The sequence below is a fragment of the Amblyomma americanum genome, chromosome 4 (genome assembly GCF_052857255.1).
Source record: "Amblyomma americanum isolate KBUSLIRL-KWMA chromosome 4, ASM5285725v1, whole genome shotgun sequence".
NCBI classification, from domain to species: Eukaryota; Metazoa; Arthropoda; class Arachnida; order Ixodida; family Ixodidae; genus Amblyomma; species Amblyomma americanum.
In genome coordinates, this window is record NC_135500.1 from 20,483,448 (window position 1) to 20,508,479 (window position 25,032).

General features: G+C 50.1%; 1 protein-coding gene across 14 annotated transcripts in view; it reads left to right on the top strand.

Moving 5' to 3' along the window:
* The window catches only part of LOC144127822 (rifampicin phosphotransferase-like), a 685,750-nt gene that overhangs the window by 351,836 nt on the left and 308,882 nt on the right, over positions 1–25,032 (top strand). For all 14 annotated transcript variants that reach the window (XR_013313574.1, XR_013313577.1, XR_013313576.1 and 11 more), the window contains 3 exons: positions 6,274–6,374; positions 11,350–11,421; positions 11,522–11,628. Coding sequence is in view for 6 of the 14 variants with exons in the window: in XM_077660767.1 (XP_077516893.1) it covers positions 6,274–6,374; positions 11,350–11,421; positions 11,522–11,628 (280 nt within the window). In the remaining 8 variants the exon portion in view is untranslated. The remainder of the gene's footprint in view (positions 1–6,273; positions 6,375–11,349; positions 11,422–11,521; positions 11,629–25,032) is intronic.

A 25,032-nucleotide genomic window follows, 5' to 3' on the forward strand; every position in this document is an offset into this window, starting at 1 on the left:
GCCGATTTTGCTATTCAAAGATTAAGCGAACGAAGTGAGGCTACAGACTTCTGCGGAGAACAGCTGTAGCAGCTTTCTGTACAAGTGATGGGGACGAGGAGGCCGTCAGACCTCAAGATAACCCCTATCGCTGAATTGCCGCAGCGCCGAACTAAGACGGATGTACGGTCATTTCTCGGTCTTGTGGGGTACTACCAAAGGTACATACCCAACTATTCACAGCTAGGAAGTCCTTTGACCGATGCGCTTCGCAAAGAAAAGCCGAATAGCGTTATCTTGGACGCAGCATAAGAAATTTCGTTTCAGAGCTTGAAGAGCGTGCTGGTTTCGCGGCCCGTGTTACGCGCGCCGGACTACAGCAAGGAATTCGTGGTCCAGTGTGACGCCAGCGACCGGAGTATGGGGGTCGTATTAAGCCAAGTCGGAGACGACAATGAGGAGCACCCTATCCTTTATGCCAGCAGGAAGTTAACCGTAAGGGAAGAAGCCTACAGCGCTTCGGAAAAGGAATGCGCTTGTCTGGTTTGGGCCGCCCAGAAGCTAGCCTGTTATGTTTACGGGGCGAAATTTACTTTCGAGACAGATCATTGTCCGCTTACATGGCTGCGTCAAATGTCGCCCAAGAATGGCCGCTTGCTACGATGGAGTCTAGCCCTCCAGCAATATAACTTTTCTGTGCGATACAAAAGGGGCAAATGTCATGGAAATGCCGACGGATTGAGCAGGTTATTCCCATAATTGAGGTATCCGTTCGGTGGCAATTCGGTGCCTTTTCGTATTTTTTAGGTACTAGTTAGCTTTGTTTTGGCGTGGTGTCCTATTATCCTTTTTCTTTTGCTTCCAAATTTGCCACCTCTCTTCAAGCCGTGTTCGGCGAATCGGTCTTTGGCACCGAATTTGGCAGACATGGAAGCTGTTCTTAGTAGCCGAGATTATTGCTGTCAGCTACAAAATTTTGTGCTTACGTTTACATTGACAATGCAGTAGTAATGCATAACAGCCTGGCGGCTCTCGGGTGAATTTCGTGCACTGCCTGGGGAGTGGCGCCATGTTGAGTGGCTGATTTCGACTAATGCCTCCGTTGTCCGAAGTTTAGGACACTACTCTGTGCTTGCAGACAAGATGAAGAAGGGCCTCCCACGCTACAACTCAAGTCATCTCTACTCGACCAGTGATTGTGACCACTGGCCGATCGAGATTGTCCTGGCCGCGGAGGAGCTGTTACGTTTGGAGACGCCAACATGCCAAGAATATTCAAGCCACTGGGAATCATCAATCGACAGAGGCTTCAAAGGGCCGTCGATGTGGTTGCAGCGCTACGAGAGCAGGTGGTGGCGTCTACAAGGGTCCTTCCCCCCCCCCCCTGCTGTTTACGGGGTGAAACGGCCCTCCGCTGTCTGAGAACGGCTTTGGTGAACCTGTCTTTTGTTCTCAACGCCGGACCCACCCGGGACATGTTTCTCCCGGAGGGGACGACGGGGGAGCCGGCGAGCGGCGGGACTGCAAATGAGCCGTGAGAAATGCGGCCGGGTTTGACTAAGCCAACGTCGCCGGAATCCTCGTGCTTCGGAAACAACTTCGTCTTAGACTGTGCTTTTCCTTATACGTGGAACCTTCTGCAAACTGCAGTGGTAGCCTTTCGGTCCCACGCTCCACGTGAAAGCTTCTGCGAACTGCGGTGGGATCCTTTCGCTCCCACGTTACCGCTGTGAAGTGCAGGTGACTGACCTTCGACGCGGCCATGGGACTCCCTTCGGGCTATTCATCACTGAAGCCTGGACAGCGCGGACCCTAATCTGCCAGAAGTGGCAAGAGTGTGTGGCTGGGGGTGGACCCGGAAGACTGGACACGTGATCTACATCACAGTGATTCCACGCATTTTTAATGAACTAGATTCCCCAACTAGGGACCTGGGGACAGGGGACCCTATTTAAGCAGCGATCTGGCGTGTGTTCGCCAGCTCCCGATTCACTCTTTCAATCTTTGTATAAAACCATTAGCGATTTCCAAATTTCTTCTCTTCTTTTACTAGGCAGCACAATGTTTTTAGGTCATTACGCCATCGGCATTTTTTGATATTCGTAAACATTCTACAGAAAGCCAATTCTACACCTTGAGTTTGGCGCATGAAGGCCTTAGCTGCTTATGTGCCATAAAACCCAACACACAACAACATCCACCTTCACATCAAAATTCCGAGGCATACCCATGCGTCAAGTGCCGGCAACCATTCAGGCGGCTGGTCCCGCGCAGCATAAACCCCCCGCACAAAGGCGCACTGTTCGCTCAACGAAGACTTATATGAACGAGGAGGATCTGCGTGCCGATCCATCATGCAACTCCTTCACGGGCTAAAAAGTCCAATAAGCATTAACATATCGCACCGATTCCTGGAGTTTTTTTTAGTGCAGGCAAGAACCTTATGGTGTACAGCGCTATTTCAAATGTCGTTCTTGATTATTCGCTGCAGTATATCAAAAAAAGAAAAATGGGCTGTGGTTTAGCTCTGGCTTACCCAAGTTTAACTGCCAAATCGTCGTTTCCTAGGCGCGTCGTCTACGCAGCGTCTCATTCCGACGCTCTCGACAACTCAAACCGGTCTTTTCCGCACTTGAAGAGTCACTCCGGGACGTGGCACGATTTCTTTTAGCCGCATCTTCGTTACGACGCTTCTCGAGTCGTGCGGCGCGCTCTTCTGGCGTCTCTTGAGCGTGTTGTCTATATATATATATATATATATATATATATATATATATATATATATATATATATATATATATATATATAGCCTTTTTCGACTCGAAAAAGGCTGGTCCTCCAGCCGAAACGTCGTCAATTAAATCCTGTTATGTTTCTTCATTTTTTGGTGATTTTATATTATATTGACCAAATCAGCTGCCAGAAATCACTATATATATATATATATATATATATATATATATATATATATATATATATATATATATATATATATATATATATATATATATATATATATTGTAAGACTGGCCTTCAGCTTTGGCATCTTCAGAGGCTGGCGCTTAGCGAAGACGACGAGAAGCGCCGGACGCTCTGTCCCTCGTGCGTGCTCTGGACTGACCGCTGCCTCTTGTCTGTACCTGGACAGTACCGCTGGAAGTTCGCGACGCAGTGCTTTGTAAGATGTTCCTTACTACAACACACACACACACTCACACACACACACACACACACACACACACACACACACACACACACACACACACACACACACACACACACACACACACACACACACACACACACACACACACACACACACACACACACGTACCCCAACGAGGCGACACCTCCTTTCCCTCTACCCCAGCGGAGCACATCTGGTGGAGCGAGCGGCGACGGCAGCGGCGTCGACGGCGGCGCCATCTGTAGGAGCACGGCTGTGGCGTTGCTAGAAAACAGCGGCTCAAAGTCAGACCACGCGCATACGGCTGAAGTGCGCGACGAGCCGAAACGGCTCGCTGGCTGCAGTAGTGAAGCTTTCGCTTTAAAAAAACTGCGTCACGACACCACACAAGGCAATGATCGATCATCTCTGGTTGGCCGCACAGGCGACAGTTCAGCGACAGAGGCAGGATAGTCCTTTTGGCGCGAAGCCAGACCTTGACGGGCACAGCCTAAGTGTGGAGTTTGAAAATTTTGCAGAAAGTTGAATATAGATTCGCTGAACTCGCTTCAATAGACTCGAATGCATAAAACTAAGGTAAAGCTGCCGATTCAGAGGCACAGGGTATAGAGATTCTATTAGTAGTTTTGTCATCCGCCGCCTTGACAGGTCAAGTAAATATCGCAACGAGGAGCAAGCAGTCAGGCATAAGCAACCTTCTTCGGGAAAGCCCACAAAGCTCCCTCACGGCCATAACCAGTCAAAGAAAACCGATAAGACAGACGATAACTTAGTCGCATTTTAAGCATGGCTGGCAGAAAGGGGTGGCTTGCGTCTTTGAAGAACAAAAACCATGAAACGAGCTGATGAACAAACACGTGGACGAAGCCAACTCCACCAGCCTCGAGAGAAAGAAACAAACTGTCTTTACGCAAAGGCTGTCATTGGGAGCGCCAAACAAACGTCGCGAATAGTCTGTGCAGCGCTTGTAACTTCGTGGCACAGTGCATCATTTGGAATGCATAGAAGACTTTTGCTACCAAGAACACATTGCAGACTTGAGCCCGAGCAAAAATCGAGAGCTCCTGACCCACCCACGCCTGCGTTTGACGCCTCACAGATAGAATTTTAGACTAGGGCCTATTATTCTGGTTTGATGAAGGGGAACCCCAATTTGCTGTAGGGAGTCAGAGTCCCAGCTTATGCCACCAAAACAATCAGGTTTCGTGCCCTAGTTGCCCAGCCAGAATCCTTGACACTTTTCGAAATCTAGAGCCGTGCCAGAGACGCCACAGAACTGCGCTGCTAAATGCAAAGCTTCAAGCCCACTCTTTTTATCAGAGCAGAAAAGCGCGACGTCATAAGCTTAGGCTAAAATCCTAATTTTCGACTGATCAAGTGAGAAAGCTTGAATAGTTCACGTCTGATGATAGTAAGGCACAAGGGTTCGAGATATAAAGCAAATGCGGTGGCAGCTTAGCTAGCATAGGGGGCTTATGTCTATACTGTCGCCGCAGCCGATCACGCATCGTGTTAAACTACACCACCTTCTTGTGCTGTGCATTGCACATCGTCGTCTTCATCGATTTCGGTCTGCCGCGTGAACAGATCGTATCAAGTTAACCTCGACCAGAGATTAACGTGAGTCGAATATCGTCGCCGAGGTGACGACGACCCAAAAAAGCAAACCATGCGGCAATCTCACGCTAAAGGCATGCTTTAGCACGTCGACTTGGTTTAACTACGTTGAAGCCCTGCCATTCCTACAGCGAAAACTTTACTGGCCTAGCGGCGCCCTCCGTGGGCTGCAGTTTGAACTTCATTTGACCGGAGCTGCGCTGTAGCCTGGGCAACGCCGCCGTCGGCTTGGCGCAGGCGCTCTCCGCAGCTGGGTCGCCGCGTTGACCACGTCACTGGCCACGCGCCTGGCTAAGAGCAGCGCCGCTAGCCACCCTAGCGCCGCGCTGGCCTAGTAAACATCTACCTTGTAGTAAATGGGAGCTCGGCCATGCATGAGAGCGGGGCCGGCTTTGAGCACCGTCTGACCAACCCGCGGATATCGCCCAGCGAGCTGCTTCACTGGAGAGGGTGCGGAATTCCAAGCGCGCGAAGCTTTCGCTTGTATATCCAGGCGTAGCCACAGTTAAGCCACAACCATTTTTTTTTTCAGTACGTTCATTTGCCATAAATGGGGCATCGAGCTTTCGCTTTGTCTTATTTCGCCTATAATGAAACGTATGAGCTGTAAACTTGGTGTATTTTTCGTTTAGAGTGACGGTTCTGCCGCTCCTATCTTTACAAAGGAGCGTTGGTTTGTTAACAGGAGTGTTCCCACTTTAAAGACTAGACGACACCACTGGGCTCAAGCACCAAATTTAATTCAATCCAATACCGCTGCGTCTCGATTTGCATTAGTGTTCCTGGATAAATAGAGGAGCACTAGTTTGCATACGCTGTACTAGAAGTGCGGATGTTTGCGTTTAGCGCACATAAGCCCCGCCTACGCTGTTCTAAAAAAAACATGGAGGACGCTCATGCTTCGCCATTAAGATTGGAACGCGACAGCGTGTCGCAGCGCTTCCAGGGTGCACCAGTGCACGAAGACACTTCACGAAGACCACGACGCATTCACTGGGTCCACTTTTTATTCCCTTCGAACCAACGAGCCTTCGCAGCGCATGCTCACCTCGTGATCTGAAAGACGATTCCCTGTATCTGCACGATATATTTTAACCTCGATGTTCTCGTGTTACAACGTCGACTATGCCGGCACCGGGTGAACTTCAAAGCCGAGGCGTGCTCCCTGTTATGGCCGCGACTAGACCACGCGGCCGACCAAAACTGGAGGATCCGTCTGGCTGGGACCGAGACTTCGCTCTCTCTGGTCCCGGAGGTAATATGACGAATAGCATCAGTGGAGGATCTGACTGCTCGTAAAATGCCACTTTAAATGTGCCTTCATAGAGAAAAGATTACGTCATCGCTAGCCTGAAATGCGCTGAACAAGTCTCGAGTTGCTCAACTTTTAGATTTCAAAGCACATGTACGAAAATATCAATTGCACTGAAGAGACCGCACATTCTGTGCTGTTTCTCCTTGTTCTCTGGCTCATGACACATTTTTTGCAGAGAGCGATGGAGTCGTGATGCTCCCAGTTGCTGAGGACCAATCTCGAGCGCCTTGCCTCTCGAATGAAGACGTGGAGACATTGGCTTATATTGGCACGCAGGTAAACGGAGGAGGCATGTCTATATTTTTGGAGAAGCTGGTTCACTTGAAAAAAAAGAAAAGAAAAACTAGAGCACTTGCATACGGAATCCCTCACAAACTCAGGTGTGCCAGCAACGCCGCCGGAAAATGCTTACATAATTTTATTTCACGAGAAGAGTGAATGAGGCAGTTTTGGGAGCTGTTGACCTCATAGCTTAATCAGCATCGCTTTCGATATGTTTACCAGCATAATGGAGCTGTTTAACGTAGCGGAGACGTACTAGCGTAGACGTATACCGGTTTCCCGGATGCCGGCTGCGCACGCGCTGTGGCATTGCTGAGGCCAGGTGGTGCTGATGTGCGTGTGCAGCAGGCATCCGGGAAACCGGTATACGTCTACGCTAAGCTAAATCTCTCTCATTACTGATGCAGCGTAAGATAATGAACCATGTGCTTTGACCACCATGTTCTTACCCAATGCAGCATGAATTCCGTCATGGATCTTCCTTCTAGTACCACGCCAGCTTTTGAGAAATTGTCATGGAGCGTTTAACGCGACAGCGTTACAGCAAACGTTCAGAGGAAAATGCGTGCGCGTTGTCGCACTAACTCAGGATTGGTGAAAAAGGCTTGTGACGTCACACGTTGAGCCGTGGAGTATGAATGTCTAAAGGTCGTGTTAAACTGTGATTAGGAGCTATGGCATGACTACAATGTCGTTGCAAGATTTAAGGCGGTGAAGAAAATAAAAGCGCTGAAAAGAAGATTGGTGTCATCAGTTATGAACCGAACTACGCAATTACCACACGTTCGCTAAACTTAAATTACAGCTTGTGTGTAGTGCGTTGTCTCACATTATTTAGTATGCATAATGGTGTATGCTATTTCGAGTGTGTAAAGCAGCAAACAACCATTAATGATGTCGCTCCATTCCTTAACGCAGAGCATAGCCATCCCCCAAATTTGGTTCCGTGTATTAAACATACCGCCTGAATGAAAACGCTACCGATTTGATCAGCAAATACCTTTTCGTTCAGTAGCAGACTATACTAGATCTTTCCTTTTTCTTTAAATTCGTGATATTAGGTTCACAAGTCAAATTTCACTTGAAATATTCGCCGATAAATATGACTTGTACGCAATCGTGAACAATTCCACTCATCCTACCAGTAATTCTACAGGCCCGCATAATAACCTAACGTGGCACCTTGGTTGCGGTGGTGGTGGTAATAAACACTTATTTAGGTCTAGTTATAGCCCTCCATGATGGGTGGACTCCTAAGCCCGGGACCTGACGCTATCAGGCGCGCCCGCCCCTGCTCGATCAGCGATTGCTGGTCTCTCGGGTCCATAGCCTGATAGGGCAGCCTTTCAGGAGGAGAATGAACGGTGGGAGATGGTTTTTTGCATTCCTGGTGGATTAGGGCACTCACAGACAGAGGTCTAGAGTGTTGGGTTTGGATATCTGCACTGGGGACAGCATTTGGGCTACGGCCTCGGGAGAAAAGGTGCTTCCGAGAAATGTTAGGCACGTGAGAGTTTGGAGCTGGTGCCAGGCTATGGCGTCGGCCCTATTGAGGGTTTTGTGTGGTGGTGGTGGAAGCGTTATTTTTTGCGCTTTGCAGTACTCGGTTACATCCCTGCAAGTGAGCGGTTCTGAGCTAGGAGGCACCGCAGGCGGGTCTTGTGCCTCGTTATCGTTTCCTTTGTCTGCAGCCCGGCGTAGGCCTGCTGATTTTTAGCCTCTTCTTCCGCTGGGCGCTTTTTCCTGTGTAACATGGCACGTATCCACGAAGAAAGGTTGGCAAGGGCTCAGTGAGGAGGGCCAAGCGAGAAATATAAATTGGTTGCAATCTAATGAATGGGCTTAGTGTAATAAGTCAAAGATTAATTGAAGTATGAAAACGTCAGGAGAGAAGTTCATAGAATTGAATGAAACAAAAATACTGACAGATATTTTTAAGTTCAGGAAATTTTGAATACGATTAGCAAAGGAATACGCCGGTAGCTGTTAAGCAACCGTGAAGGTATTCGCAAATTTGTTTCAACGCAAAGCCTCTGGCGCCTGCGCCTAAGGAGAGAAGAAGCGGGACCGACAGAGTAAGTCCAAACTTTGCAATGTGGATTTCTAGATGCTTCCTTCTCTGAGCCAGAGAAGGCGGTCACGCTACCCACCCAAAGAAAAATACGCGGGCATGGGGGCCCTGTTAAACAACTGCTCGGAATGCAGTTGCCGCCATTAATAAGTCCAGCCTAGAATGTGCTGCGCCTTTTCTGACATACATTTTGTGCTCCGAATGGACGACTCTTTCCTGGCTTTGAGATTTTTAGAAATCCCTGGAAAAGCGTTGCTAGTCCGGGCACTCTCTCTCCTTTTTTGTGCCTTTTTACATTTCCTGGGGGAAACAATAACAAGGGTAAAAAAAAGGAATTTCAAGTTCCTATCTAATGCGCCACCCTGCAGCGTTTCCCTTCTCTCGGAATCTAATCCGTTTTCCTCTGCATAATTTCACCTAAGACGTCGATGTATAACATTTTTCATCAAGCAACTTCTGTTGTCTGAATGCTACTTCACTCATTTTTCTTTGCATTGCGCTCTGCGTCGTTGTCAATTATTGCACGTGAAACCTTTCGTCACGTAAGTTCAAATTTCTAATATTTATTCAGTTTATCGCATAGTCTATAATGACTACGTAGTTTTTGATCGGCCGACATCAGTTCCTTTTCTCAAATAACCACTCCTCTCCACTGCGTCCTGCGACTTCCGGTTTACCTCAGTGTTCGGTTCTGGGCCCACTTCTCTTTGTAATCTACATCAATGACCTCCCTAGTAATATAACTTCTAATATACATCTACTTTCTGATGAGTGTGTTATATTTCGACCCATTAACGATAAGTCAGATGTTTCCATTCTACAACGCGACTTGCAAAATGCAAAAAAAAGTAGTGTAAAACATGGCAAATGACTTTAAACGTCAGTAAAACGTAATTAATCTCTTTCCACCCCGTCATTCTTAAGTAACACCCACGGATATCTTTAGATAGCTCAGCAATATGTTATGTGATATGTTATACATTTTTATGACTTAACACAAAATCTTTCGTGGTCCCCTCACAAAGCAAAAATATCTAACGAGGCTTACCGCACTCTCGGATTTCTCGGGCGGAATCTGGAATTTGCCTACCTTACCATAAAAACCCTTGCTTATAAATCTCTTTTAAGGCCCAAGCTAGAATATGCATGCTCGGTTCTGGGCCCTCGTCAGAAGAATCTTTATAATTCGTTTGAATCTATCGAAAACCGCACAGGTCGATTTATTCTCCATGACAATTCTTCCTATATTAGTGTCCCAATATAGAAACTGTATCGTTAGTGGTGTCGGCAGATAAACAGCCTGGAAAAGTTCCGTGCAAACGAAGACGCCCTTAGCGTTTATTCGCGCTCGTTTAATATCCGCTACGTAAAAGGGAGCACTAGACGCGAGCATGCGCCGAAGATGCTGGAGGCAGGCACGCATCGCATTATTCTTATCTACATGATACAGACAAAAGACGTAAGAAAGCCACGTCCATTATTTGTTCCGTTTCATGTTCCAACCGTTATATCACTCGCCACAGCCAGTCGCCTTGGCCATTTATTCCAAGTCGGTATACCCTCCGCACGGGCGCGCATATCGCATATTCAGTGGATTTTTCAACATATAACGAAAGACTGGAATGAGCCGCCCACCCCTCATGCAAAATCCCTGCCTAGGGACATTTCAGGGCTAAATAAATAAATAAATGAATAATTAAGTAAGTAAATAAATAAACAAATGAATAAATAAATTAAACAAGGTAATAGAGTACAAGTAATACACAGCTGAAGGTCTCGAGGTGATAAACCGTAGGTGAGACCTCCCACCTTAGTAAAATGAAACTGTAAAATGCCTAACAGCGAGTAGTTAATACATGGATGAGACCGCTTAAAAAAAAACAGCTAAATTTCCCTGAGGAGAGATGCGAAAGAGTCAGCGACAAGTTTTTACTAGCTTCGACAAGGTTGATAACGAATTCAGCTGCGGAATTGGAAAACATTACAGCTGAACTATTTTGCTAAAGTTCACATTACTGATGCTCATAACATACTTGAGTATTCAATGATTAGATTGAGAGGTTAAGACAAGGTTATTATAAGATCATGCAACGTAAAAGCGATTTCTTAATTTAATTTTTAAAATAATAAACGTATTTATAACGGCGTGATTTCAGTGCCTATATCATAGGGAGAACTAGGTTGCTATTATAGGAATATTCAATGATGTTTCTGTTGGTAATTAAAACAGCAGAAAATATAACTTAACTTAAATTGCGGTCACATATTTCAAAATGCAAGATGCCCATATTTTAGAAATAAAGTGGTGGTAACGGCATGACCTTAAATATAGCTAATGAAAACCGACAGTCCTCTTCATATTCTGCGCTTCAGATGGTCACTCGCTGAAAAAGTCATATGCTGCAGTGTGCAGCACAAATTACTGTCACTCAAGCTAAAACTTCCAACCATGTTTATAGCACTGCAACGAATGGCCAATAGGAAGAAACACGTTAGGTTGTTGTATCTTTAAATTACTATTATTATTAGGAGCAAACGTTGAATCCTAGTCGAAATCAAGACGAAGAAATGGGCTTGGGCAGGGCTTCTAACTTGGAGGCAAGACAACCGTTGAGCGTTAATGGTAACGGACTGGATTCCAAGAGAAGGCAAGTGCAGCAGGGGGCGACATGCGTTAGGTGGGCGGATTAGATTAGGATGTTTGCAGGAATAGGGTGGCCGTAGATGGCACAGGACAGGTTTAATTGGAGAGGAATGGGAGAGGTCTTCGGTCTGCAGTGGGCGTAGCCAGGCTGATGATTATTATTAATATAATTGAATCTTCAAGCTTCGGGCGGAAATAATTAAGTTACACTCCTTACTTTTTGTTGTTGCCGCTTTCATTTACGTCTGCAACAGATCGAGAAGACATGTACAGCACCTCAGGATATAGAGTGGGCAATATGCAACGGCAAGTTCTACATGCTCCAGGTGCGTTGACAGTCCCGTCTCCTTTTATAGGCTCTTATGCATATGTTCCCTATGTGAATATATGCTTTGGGGAGATGTAACGAGAAACTGCATTTTTCAGTCAAGACCGGTGACGACGTTCTTCAAAGAAACGGACTGCGAGATGATTCACGAATTCGACAATGGCTTGAAGTCGGAGAAGGAAGTTCTCAGCAAGGCAAACATGTCGTGAGTTGGCAGCTATTCCCTCTACTTAATTTGGAGAGAGTTTTCACTGCAACTGCACTGGAATTAATTTGGACCTTCAAAAGATTTTGCACTGCTCATTATTAATTTATTAAGCGTTGTAAGTGCGACATTATACAGGGGCTCCACAAAACTTTAGCCAGGGAATAAAATATAACAGTGCAGTATAGACAGGCGTCCGCAGCTTAAGGCACGTCGCTGGCCTCTGTACAACGTCACATTGATTATTGAGTGATGGGTGTTGGAATGTTTCATTTCATCAATACGAAAGCACTACTAGTTCTATTACGAGAAAATCCGGTGGCGTGTGTTACTGTCTGTGTACTCTACAGAGAATCCTGGCGATGGCAGGAAAAATTGGGTGAGATCATCAAGTGGCCGTAGGACGCACACAACAAGTCGCGAGCACCTCCATTTCAGACATTCGTGCAGATATCGTTTGAATATATGCACACCCCCCGCTGGCCGGCCTCAAAGTTGCTCCAGTTTTCCCGACTACATTCATACCGGAATTGTAAGCAACCGAGTCTCGTACAGCGTTCTGTTGGTGTGATATGATCTCTCGTTGCACATAGCTTACATGTTCTAGTCAAGTTGGAGGCTAGCTTGCGAGAGTGATTTGAACCGACGACACATTCACCTTCCCAGACTCCTGATGCCTTCCCAGACTCTTTTCCTCTTGCCTTAAGGCGTAGTTGAGATGTTCACCTAGATGTGAGACAGTTGCTGCGTCATTTCCTTCCCTCGAAAACAGTTTTGTATCAAATTGTGACGCAAGCGTTCGTCGTAAAACGTTGCGGGTGGTGTCAAACGATATCTCTTTCCATGTAGCATACGTTTATTAGGCTGGAAGCTAGCTCGCGCCAGGTATTGGAACTGAGTAACCATATGTTTCTCTGGGATCACTGTGGATTCAGCGTTTATGGAATCAGCTGTGGAATCAGCGTTCTCAGGCGCCTCTTCGTTTCATTTCTCAGTACGCAACCTGCGTCGAGGTGGAACGCTCACAATGACACACGCTTTCGCCTTCATAGCACGTAAGCAGTCTTAAGTGCTCTCTGAATCTATTTTTGAAAGTCCCTAATAAATTTCTTTGTGATAAAGAGTAATTATCAATTCATAACAACGCCTGAAAGATGTCTCATTTGGCTTTTCGTATTCCTTCCTCTTTAAATGGCCAGTTTTCCTGCATTGGTAGTCTGTGCTTCAAAGAGGAAAGGAGAGCAAAGTACAATGTTATCCACATCGCGCCGCGGTAGCAGTGGTCTGCAACGAAATGCTCACTGACACGTTCGCTGCGGCGGCAATTTTTGGGGCCCTAATACATTGTACAGGTAGGAGCAATATTAGAGAAAACAGGAGAGTGCGTGGCCTCCGCGCTTCGTGAACCATTGGCGGGAGAGCCGACGGAAATGGGCGGCACCAGGCGCATGCTCGGAAATAGCAGCCACCCATGTATAATTCGCGTCTTCGCCCCTTCGATCAGCCATATACTGGACGGTCGACGTCAGTGCTGCTGGACAGCTCTCTTCCACTCTTCGATCGTTGGATACGTAGAGTTGTGATATTCTTGTTATGTTGACTGTCCCAAGCCATGTGGCAGAGTGTAAAGGGAAGAGTGTACATTATTGGAAAGATAGCGTGGAGTGTTGGAGGGAATGTGTTAGTCAGTAGTTGCAAGAGTTCCCCGCTGACAATGAAGTGACTATCGGTGCTCTTGAAGATGGCGACATTGAGAGTATGTGCGTGAACGTTCTCAAAGCCTCAGAAACGCAGCGACTCCCATACGGAGGTTTTTTTCCCTTCTTTCTCTCGGCTCTCAGTCAGTGCGAAATTGAAACAGGGTGTCAACCAACCCGGAAAACCGTGAAAACCGGGAATTCTCTGGGAGTTTCGATAAATTGGAAAAACTAAAGAAAACTCAGGGGATTTGTGCTTTTATGAGGAAAAATTAGCTGCAGTTCTGCATAAAAGGAACAAAAGTCGGGATAATGCTGCCTCGTGTAAACAATGCGGACTGGCATTGAACGGATTATCCCGTGCGGCGTCCACAGCGGCCGCTGGCCTCCTACGTTGTGTTGTCAAGTTGAGCATCCCAGCAAGGCGGCAAGAAGATTTGCGGCGCCAGCGGCGCTTCCAATTTCGAAGCGTACTACCGCCGAAAGCGGACACTTTCCCGCGCTTCTCCGGCGCTGTGGCCGACGGCAGAGCGCGCGCTTCCTACGGTTCGCACGTGCGCTGTTCGACAGGCAGCGGCCTCCCCTTGTTTTCCGAGTGTACAGCTCCAACAAGGCGGCAGAAAACGTTCTGAGAACTTGAGATGGTCCCAAATGAACACTTCTTCCTTGCGCATCTCCTTAATGGAAGCGTCCATTTCTGCCGCAGGGGGTGCACGCACGTGATGCAGGCGGCGCAGCTTTGGGAGAAAGGGAAAAAGTTTCGCGCCTTTCCGCAAGCTGCCGACGCTAGCAAAGCAACTAATTATGTCAGGGCCAGCACCGGGCCTGGCCAGAGCTGTCAGTCTCTGCGCCGTGTCGAATCGGCTTAGTTTTAATGACCGCTGTGGTGCCGCAGGCAAGCTGTGTGCGATGTGTCAAGCATAACCGCCTTCAATTGCACTTTCGTCCAGGGCTGGACGAATGCGAAACATTGCGAGTTTGCAGCCTGCCTGTCGAAAGTAACCTGAACGCGGCGTACTGTGCGCTATGCAGAAAGCAGTTTTCGCTCAGAAACATGGGAAGAAGAGCAGCGACAAGTCACGCTGAAAATAAGAAGCACCGACTGGCCATTACCGCAGCCGGGACACCCTTTGTAGCCTCATTATTGACATCGCCGGCCACCGTTGTGACCAATGCCGCGGGACACCCTCTGTACCCTCATTTTTCACACCGCGGGCCACCGTTGTGACCAATGCCGAGCCAGTGCCGTCAGTATCTGTGTATCCTTCAAGTGTTTCAACTACTGCGACGGACGTTCAACCCGATCGTACAACAAAGGATATCTTTGAGCGTGACTTAGCGGTCATAAATGCTGAAGTTATGTGATGCCTCAACGCTGTTATGATGGACATATTACTCCGTGCTGCCGCGGCATCGGCTTCTCTGTTCCGTTTGATGTTCCCATCATCAGCTACAGCCAAGAAAATGCAGTTTGGCAAGGACAATGTAGGACATGTCTGTGGCCTCGCACCTTTCTTCAAGGCGAACCTCATCTCGGAAGTAAGCCAAGCCTCCCACCTGGTCGTGGCGTTTGACGAATCGTTAAACAAAGTTGCACAAAGAGAGCAAATGGTCGTGTTGGTTCGCTTTTGGTTGGATGCAGAGCAGAGCGTGAAAACGCGCTACCTGACGTACATGCTTTCGGGGGCAGACGTGGGCGGAGGAATTGGTGTCCGCTTTTAAAACTTCCACAGATGGACTCTCCTGGTCACAAATTCTTAAGGGACTATGCAATAAATTAATTGAGAATGCGGAAAGCAGGTGAGAGATGGCCATTTCATCACTCGTCACCCCAACGCAAGAATTTTTAAGCTAGCATCAATAACAACGAAGGTACAGACGATTAAAAATTCCGCTCCTCCTCTCTCCCCTCAACTCGTACACGCGGAGCACCAGACAAAAATAGAGAAAACAGCTCTGGGACTGGGCCCCGCCCATGACCACACGTCATCCGCTGATGTTCCCTTTGCAACTTCCGGTTGTCGCACCCAGCGCCCCAGCAGCAGCGTCGGCGGCGTGATTGCGGCGCGCGTCGGGTTTCTTTGCTTGTCGTTTGTTGTAGTTAGCAGTAATTGAAGCCATGTGTTAACACGTTTTGGCGGGCTAGTTGGTTAAGCATCTTGAACAATCGCTTTCTTGTCTTTTGTGCTCGTCTTTGTTCGCGCTGTTTGTTCAAGAAGCCATGTGATCGAATGCAATGCCCTGGCTCGCGCTTGACCGAGAGGGTCGCGCGGCGGCACGAGTAGACGATTTTCACGGCTACCGGAAGTGTGCCCGCGACGTCGTGGCTGCCGTGGCTCCAGCGAATGAGAGCGTGTGGTGGCCTGGCGACGTCATTGGCAGTGTGACGTCTTTGTTCCACGATTTTAGTTCCAAAATCGGTCACTACGATCACACCAATCGGCCCGCGAATTTCAAAAAACACGGTTTTTAAAAATTCATAATAAATTGCCGGCTCAGTTCCGAAGTCTCATACTTGGTGTGAATGCTCACTAGCATCATTTCTAAGCATTGAAAACATTTACAAGCGACTTTGAATTCTTTGCATAGTCCCTTTAAGATCTGAATGAATGGGCCAAATGTACATATAAAATTTCTCCGTCAGACCAAACCAGAACTTTGTGAATCCAGCGAAGGCGGTCGTATTCTCGAAGTTGGTAGTTGTGCCCTTCATGTTGTGAACAGTGCTTTCAAAACCGGACACGCGGCAACAGGTTGGCAACTCGTGGAATTTCTTCGTGCTTTGTGCAGCTTATTCAAATGTGTACCTGCCCGACGCGCTGAATACGCCCGCATAACCGGGAGCAACATTTACCCTATGAATATTTTGGGCTGTGCGGTGGCTTGAAAATGTTCGTGTAATTTCAAGAGCTATTGAGATTCTGTCGTACCTAGAAGTGTACGTCGATTCGTGTCGAAACGAGAACAACCGACCGACCAGTTACTGCGTGGTCGAAACGGCCATTCGCGATCCTCTGCTGTCTGCAAAGCTAACCTTTATGCTTGGCATCACGGAGGAGCTGCAGCCGTTCCTGGCTCAGTTCCAGACCGAGTCGCCTATGCTTCCATTTCTTGCAGCAGCATTGGAGAACCTTCTACGATCACTACATAGTAGAATAGTAATGAAAGAAGTAATAGTGGCGGCGGACAGTCCGTTGAAATTGATCAAGGTGGACATGGATCTTACTGCGAACGTAGTTGCGATGCCCAAGGTTGACCTCATCCCTTGTGTCGTCGTTCTCTCGCCGTGTTTGTCTTATTTAGCGCTGACCTGTTTCAAACGAAATTGACCTTGAGTTTGCTACGAAGTATGCGCTCCGAAAGGCCCCTAAACTTTCAGATTCAGCTATCCTAGGGTTCAGAAGGGACAGAGCCACTTTTGTGAAGAACTGCACCAAAAATATCGCGGAGAGGTAGCCGTGGAGGTTCAAGCTGGCGAGGGGATCGTCATCTCTAGATCCCGCGTGCGCGCTGATTCCCGATCTCGGGGAACGGCGTCTAAATGATGCATTTGAACTTCTAACACAGCACCAATGGATTTCAGGAACAGAAGCTGACCGGGCGATACTGTCCTACAAGCATGTATGCTCCCTAGCCTCGATGCAAGCGGCATTGAAAAATTTCAGTAGGTGCATGCATCAGCTGGTTGCCCTTTGGGCAGGCATCTGTGGTTCGAACAAAGAACTGTTCACATTTGTGAATGTGATTCTGTCTCTTTCACACGGAAATGCGTCTGTCGAGCGGGAATTTTCTATTAACAAGGAATGCCTTGTTGAAAATCAGATGGAGCAATCTTTGGTCACCCAGCGAATCGTGTATGACGCCGTAATGTCGGCAGGAGGAATTGCCGACGTTCAGCTGGCCAAGAGGATGCTCCAAATGGTCCGTGGGGAAAACGCATGGTCGAAAGAGGAGATGGAGAGGACGATAGCAGTAAGAGCCGATGCACTGAGCAGGAACGGGAAAGGAAGCGTGCCGCCGCTTCTGTGAAAGAGCTTGAGCTTTTGAAAAAAAAAAAACAAAGTGTTGGCTGACGCCGAGATGCAAGTGTCCTTCATCCAAACGAAAATAAACTCTCTAAAGCAGTTATGCAACACTGGTGTTGTGCACGCGCTTGAGGTTGACTTTCGAGCGTTACTTTGAGGTTTGTCGCTCTTTCACTTCTACAAACTGAGGTTTTTATAATCTGCAGTTCGTCTGAATAGACTTGCTGAGAGAGAATCGTACTTGTGACGCCTAAGTTCAGGTCCCATACCATTGCGGTTGCTATCAGTAGATAGAAATACCTCACATTTAAAAATATTTGTTTCCGCATGCGTTTTCGCTTTCGTTCGTATTCGAAAATGTTCAATTCTATTTGCACTCTGTTTTAGCATTTTTACGACGATTTTCGATTTGCTTTGCATTTTGCTAATCTCTCTTCATTTTATTAAATGACATCAACACTAATTACTATTAAAATAGGATTAAATCGTTATTTTTTAGCATGCTTACTGGAGAGTGATACCATCAGGCGGCTTTGTGCCAGCTTGTTTGCGCATAAAACAAAGTACTGTCACTGAGGGAATTTTACAAATGCACTCAGGGAAAACCGGGAAAACTGGGGGAATTTGGAAACGTCAACTTGGTAGACACCCTGTGAAACATGCATTGTATACGATTATGCACATAGAGCCATTGTGCCTTCTTCGATCTCCCAGATAACAAAACACCAGTCGGTGCGTCGTCATTTGTCAGCCTATATCCTATGACTACTCCTTTTTCTCTTCTAAACGCTCCTGTTTCCAGCAATTTGTGGAGGGAGGTCCACATTTAATGGAGTCCCGGTAGCCGCGGCAGGCGAGCCGGCGGAGCGGGCTGTTGGCGTTGCTGGCCAAGCCGGTTGCCGAAAGCGTTCTGGACTGCGTGAGCCAGGTCGCGCTCCGAGCTTCATCTTCATCAGCGCCGCTGGCGATACCAGCGTCGCTACAGATGCTTCCCCCCCACCCCCCGCACGATGCGCGATAAAGGGAAAAAAAACGAAAAGAGTTATGTACAAGACCCGTGGAGAGCCTGGGAATTCGGTTGAGCACAATGTCCAGGGAGAGGCGAAAATTGATGATCCGATTTGGGGCGCCGGCGTTAGGTTCAGGCCTTCGGAGGGCGGACAAGGCTGAATGTCGGTGGCCGAGGAATGGCCACGGGCCAGCACGATGAAATAATAATATGGGTGTCCCCGTAGGCACGGACGAACAGCACACTGCTCACGTGAGAAATGGCGCACTGGTAGGTGACCCATAAAAAAATCACTGTTGAAAGCTTAAGTGTCTTGGCAGGAGGCTTTGGGAGATGGGAAGAAGACACTGTTGGGGTTGCGCGAAAGAAAGAGGCAGCGCTGAGCTGGACTGAGGCACAGAACACGGGTCATGGGAGGTAGAGCTTGGATGAAGTGGAAGCGTCTGGGCTTCCAGAAGGCCAGAGTGCTGAACTGCAGGAGCGTGTGCATCGGGATGCACAACACAGGTCATTGGGACAACTGAGTTCGACACAGCGCTCTTGGCATCGGCCGGGCGCCTGTGCCCGCCAGTGGCATGATCGGCGCTCAGGTGTTCGGAGGCGTGCGATGAAACGGAAGAGTCCGAGTCGACGCGGGGGCGCACGGGGCGTGCGGCATCCCTGGAGGCAGTGGTAGAGAAGGCGCTTGAAGGGACGGGTGGAGCAAGCTTGGGGAAACCACGGTGTAGGATGAGGCAGCTGAGTGCGAATGGTGGCAAGAGACCGGTGCGTGCTCGCGTGGCACTGCCGAACCATGGATGGGAGCTCATTCGGTGGCGGCAATAGTCGACACACCGGTGGGGGGAGCGGCTCCGGTGCATAAGCTGGCGGAGGGAAAACCAAAGGAGCTCTGTTCGGGAATGCGGCCAGAGATGGTGAGTCGAGTGGCGCCGCAGCTTTGGAGTCCGGAACAGGAGTGCAGAGAGTCGGCGGGAGCTCCAAGACGGAATATGCCGTCAGGCCCTTCTTGAAATTGGCGTATATGTCGGGGCCAGGAGGCGGCAACCACAGCTGTGCCAGGAGACCGGGTGAGAGTTCGCGGGCGGCGTACTGATAGCGCAGCAGCTGGCTGGACACGTTGTTGACATGAAAGTGCGAGTCCAGCAGCGCCAGCCACAAAACGGGGTCCCTGGCATAAAACGCGGTCAGGCCGGGCAGCCGAGGAAGTGAGGAGCGTTGGTACTGCTGGAGGAGCTCACCGTGTGCGATGGTAGGCGCGTACATGGCGGCGAGAGGAAACTTCCGCAGGCCGGGTGTGAACAGCGGGCGTGCAGCGGCGAGACCAAGTGAAGGGTCAGGACGGGCAGGAGTGCAGAGCCGGTGGGAGCGGCGTTGCGTGCATCGGGGCTGTCGTCTGGAGTCACCCGATGTATGGAAGGCGGTCCATATTTATTGGAGTCCCGGTAGCCGCGGCTGGTGAGCCGGCGGAGCGGGCTGTTGACGTTGCTGGCCAGGTCAGTTGTTGTTGTTGTTGTTGTTAGCTTATAGAAAGATGGCACATACCCACACTGGGGGATCGGCCAAGAATCGGGTGGCTATTCACCTGAACGCAGTTGCCGAAAGCGTTCTGAACTGCGCGAGCCAGGTCTTCTTCTTCTTCTTCTCCTTAGTAAGCATGGCACATACCCGCGCAGGGGTATTTGCCAAGGTTCAGTAGATAATCCCAATGAGGTATTTGCGCGGGTTAAAATAGGCGTGAGAAGACTGAATCAAGATAAAAATTGGAAAAGTCAAATGAATAAAATAAATATGAATTTCCAGGAATAAAATCGAGCATATTTGGACATGCGACAAAATTTTGTATACAGCTAACAAGGTAATCGATCAGTTGCACTTATGTAATCGTGAAGGTAGCCGCAGACACTGGTTAACAGGAATCTTTGCGCTCGCACCGAACAAAAGAATAACTGGAAGAGACAGTGGGAGTCCTAACCTCGAAAGAGGCACCCCCAAATACTGTTTTCTCTGAAGTGCGAACCGCCGGCAAGAGAGGAGAAAATGATCTATTGTTTCAACTTGCCCACATGAGACACAAAGGTTTTTCGCAGCGAACCCACATCTACATAAGTACAAATTTCAGTGAGGGATTCTGCATCGCAGAAGCGTCATTGACATCTCACAAAGCCTTGATTTACACCACCTGATATTCCATTGGAACTTTAAGTGGCTAAAATTCACGGTATTGAGCAATGGATCACTCAGGTTGGCTGAAATATGTTGGGATCGCTAGAAACGTGAAGCTTCTACCAGAATGAGGTGAGGGACGGTATAGATTACAGGAGCGCTGAGAGCTGACCTTGCCAATACATCAACCACCTCGTTAAAATAGACGCCGGAATGCCCAGGTACCCAGACAAAGCGGATCTCACGCACTGTGCGCGGAACAAAAACCTAAGCGAACGATTCAGTAAAGATTTCCACGAATTTTGGAGAGAGACTAGAAGTGAAAGGCAGTCTGCAAGAATAAGAACCCGTGCTACATGCCTAGGAAGTTTGAAAAGAGCCAAACTAACGGCCAGAAACTCTGCGAAGAATATAGGAGTATAATCTGGGATACGAACGCGGAATAGCTCCAAGGCAGCTCCTGCGAATATATCCCAACCGCCGCCTTCTCACAGCTGCCGGGGGCATCAGTGGAGATAACAGTATGAAGGGGAAAATTCTCTAGGTTTTCAGAAAGGAGACCATTTAGGATTTTTACGGGCATATTTTTCGCATGGGACGGGAAAATAAGGTCATAATTGAAGACGGCGTCAGCCTGCGTATCTGCAACTTGTTGCAAGGAGATCAGATCAACCTGAAGCGGGGCTAACAGATTCTTCGTGAGCCTAACTTGCGGAAGCTGATAGCGTGGCCAATAATTAGTGAAAAACAGGTGTGGTTGGGATAGAAAAATGAGGGCCAGGTTGGGCTGCGAGCTTTGTCTTCATCAGCTCGGCTGACGATACCAGCGCCACTACAATTTCACCGCCTTTGTCTTGGTCACTCTCCCGAAGTGTGTGTGTGCCATCTTTATTTGAGGCCAACCAACGAACCAAGCCTCAGGACGTAGAGTGCCCCCCTGCGCTGCACAATTTTTTTGTGGAGATAACCCCTAACATTTTTTGTGAGGTGCGGGGTAACGCCTTCACCCTCCACGCCCACAAGCTTGATATACGCAGCTGTCGTCACCTTGGTACCATCGGGATGACTATCAAAGCGGCTACATCCACGGCAACAGTACCGACTTTTGTTGTGGCCCCGTGTCCCAGGCACCTTCTGCGGCACCGACGAAATTGGATATCGAGGACTGGCTCTCGATTTACGAGCGTGTAAGCAAGCATAACAGGCGTGACGCTGCGCTCAAGCTTGCGAATATATTTTACCTCGCCGAAACCGCACGTGCATGATTCGTAAACCACGAAGATCTTACGTCCTGGGACATATGCAAGCAGAAGCTCCGAGACTTGTTTGGGAAGCGTATTGGAAGGCAGCTCGTAGCTAAGAAGGAAGTTGGTGCTCACGCTCAATTGTCTAGGGAGTCTTAATACATTTCCTATATTCACAATCTCTTGGCCCTGTGCACAAAAAGTTGATCAAGAAATGTCCGAGGCCGATGAGACGGGGAACATTCTGAAAGGTATTGATGTAAACGCCTTCAACCTTCTTCTGTGCAAAGACTGGTCCATGGTTGATTCTCTCCTACAAGTGTGTCGGCGGTTCGACCAGGCCTAACACTCGAGAACTGCGCATCGTTTTGGCCGTTTACGAAACACAGCCGCCAGTTCGTTGGTAGCCCGTTAAGTGGCCTGCTTGGGGTGACACGGGCTGCTACGCCGTATTGTCCATTGCAGGGGCGCGGTGTCTGTCGTGTCGTTGGTAGCCCGTTTCGTGGCCGGCTTGGGGTGAGACGGGCTGCTGCGCCGTAGTGTCCGTTGCAGGAAAGCGGTGTCCGTCGTGTCGTTGCTAGCCCGTTTCGTGGCCTGCTTGGGGTGACGTGGGTTCCTGCGCCGTAGTGTCCGTTGCAGGGGCGCGGTGTCCGTCATGTCGTTGGTAGCCCGTTTCGTAGCCTGCTTGGGGTGACGCGGGCTGCTGCGCAGTAGTGTTCGTTGCAGGGGCGCGGTGTCCGTCGTGTCGTTGGTAGCCCGTTTCGTGGCCTGCTTGGGGTGACACGGGATGCTGCGCCGTAGTGTCCGTTGGAGGGATGGGGCTTCCGCCGTGCCATTGGTAGCCCGTTTCGTGGCCCGCTCATGTCGACACTGGCTGCTGCACCGTAGTGTCGGTGGCAGGGGCTCGGTGCCGATTGTTTCTTAGGCTGCCAGTTTTGTGGCCCACCCGTGTCGACATTGGCTGCTGCAACTTAGTGTGCGCGGCATAGCGCGGTGTCCGTCGTGTCATTGGTAGCCCGTTTCGTGGCCTTCTTGGGGTGAGACGGGCTGCTGCGCCGTAGTGTCCGTGGCAGGAAAGCGGTGTCCGTCGTGTCGTTGCTAGCCCGTTTCGTGACCTGTCTGGGGTGAAACGGGCTGCTGCGCCGTAGTGTCCGTTACACGGGTGTGGTGTCCGTCGTGTCGTTGGTAGTCCGTTAAGTGGCCTGCTTGGGGTGACACGGGATGCAGCGCCGTAGTGTCCGTTGCAGGGGTGCGGTGTCCGTCATGTCGTTGGTAGCCCGTTTCGTGTCCTGCTTGAGGTGACACGGGCCGCTGCGCCGTAGTGTCCGTTGAAGGGGTGTGGTGTCCGTCATGTCGTTGGTAGCACGTTTCGTGGCCTGCTTGGGGTGACACGGGGTGCTGCGCCGTAGCGTCCGTTGGAGGAAAGCGGTGTCCGTCATGTCGTTGGTAGCCCGTTTCCTTGCCTGCTTGGGGTGACACGGGCTGCTGCGCCGTAGTGTCCGTTGGAGGACAGCGGTGTCCGTCGAGTCTTTGGTAGCCCGTTTCGTGGCCTGCTGGGGGTGTCACGGGCTGCTGCGCCGTAGTGTCCGTTGCAGGGTCGCGGTGTCCGTCGTGTCCTTGGTAGGCCGTTTCGTGGCCTGCTTGGGGTGACACGGCCTGCTGCGTCGTAGTGTCCGTTGCAGGGGTACGGTGTCCGTCGTGTCGTTCGTAGCCCGTTTCTTGGCCTGCTTGGGTTGACACGGGCTGCTGCGCCGTAGTGTCGTTGCAGGGGTGTGGTGTCCGTCGTGTCGTTGGTAGCCCGTTTCGTGGCTTGCTTGGGGTGACACGGGCTGCTGCGGCGCAGTGTCCGCTGCAGGGGCGCGGAGTCCGTCGTGTAGTTGTTAGCTCGTTTCGTGGCCTGCTTGGGGTGACACGGGCTGTCCGTTGCAGGGGTGCGCTGACCGTTGAGTCGTTGGTAGCCCGTTTCGTGGACTGCTTGGGGTGACGGGCTGCTGCGGCGTAGTGTCCGTTGCAGGGGCGCGGAGTCCGTTGTGTCGTTGTTAGTCCGTTTCGTGGCCTGCTTGAGGTGACACTGGCTGTCCGTTGCATGGGTGCGGTGACCGTCGTGCCATTGGTAGCCCGTTTGGTCGCCTGCTCGTGTCGACACTGGCTGCTGCACTGTAGTGTCGGTGGCAGGGGCGCGGTGTCGATTGTTTCATAGGCTGCCCGTTTTGTGGCCCACCCGTGTCGACATTGGCTGCTGCAAAGTAATATCCGCGGCAGAGCGCGGTGTCCGTCGTGTCTTTGGTAGCCCATTTCGGTGCCTGCTTGGGATTTTACGGGCTGCTGCACCGAAGTATCCGTTGGAGTGGCGTGGGGTCCATCGTATCGTTGGTAGTCCATTTCGCGGCTCGCAAGTATCGACACTGGCACGGTAGTGTCCGTGGCAGGGCACAGTGTCGATCGCTTCTTAGGGAGCCAGTTTTGTGGCCCGCCAGTGCAGACACCGGCTACTTCCACGTAGTGCCCGTGCCAGGGGTGCGGTGTCCGTCGTGTCGTTGGTAGCCCGTTTAGTGGCCCGTTCGTATCGAAACTGGCTTTTGCACCGTAATGTCCGTGGCAGGGGCGCGTTGCCCATCGTGTCGTTGGCAGCCCGTTTCGTGGCCTTCTTGGGGTGGCACGAGCTGCTGCACCGTAGTGTCGGTGGTGTCCGTCGTGTCGTTAGTAGCTCGTTTCGTGGCTCGATCGTTCGACACTGGCTGCTGCAGTGTAGTGACCGTGGGAGAGGCTTGGTGTCCGGCGTGTTGTTGGTAGCCCATTTCGTGGCCTGCTTGGGGTGACACGGGCTGCTGCGCCGTAGTGTCCGTTGCAGGGCCGCGGTGTCCGTCGGGTCGTTGGTAGCACGTTTCATGGCCTGCTTGGGGTGACACGGGATGCTGCACGTAGTGTCTGTTGCAGGGGTGCGGTGTCCGTCATGCCGTTGGTAGCCCGCTTCTTGGCCCGCTTATTGTCGAAACTGGCTGCTGCATCATAGCCTCCGTGGGAGGGGCGCGGTGTCCGTCGGGTCGTTGGTAGCCCGTATCGTGGCCTGCCTGGGGTGACACGGGCTGCTGCACCGTATTGTCCGTTGCAGGGATGCGGTGTCCGTCGTGTCGTTGGTATCCGGTTTCGTGGCCTGCTTGGGGTGACACGGGCTACTGCGCCGTAGTGTCCGTTGCAGGGGCGCGGTGTCCGTCGTGGCGTTGGTAGCCCGTCTCGTGGCCTGTTTGGGGTGACACGGGCTGCTG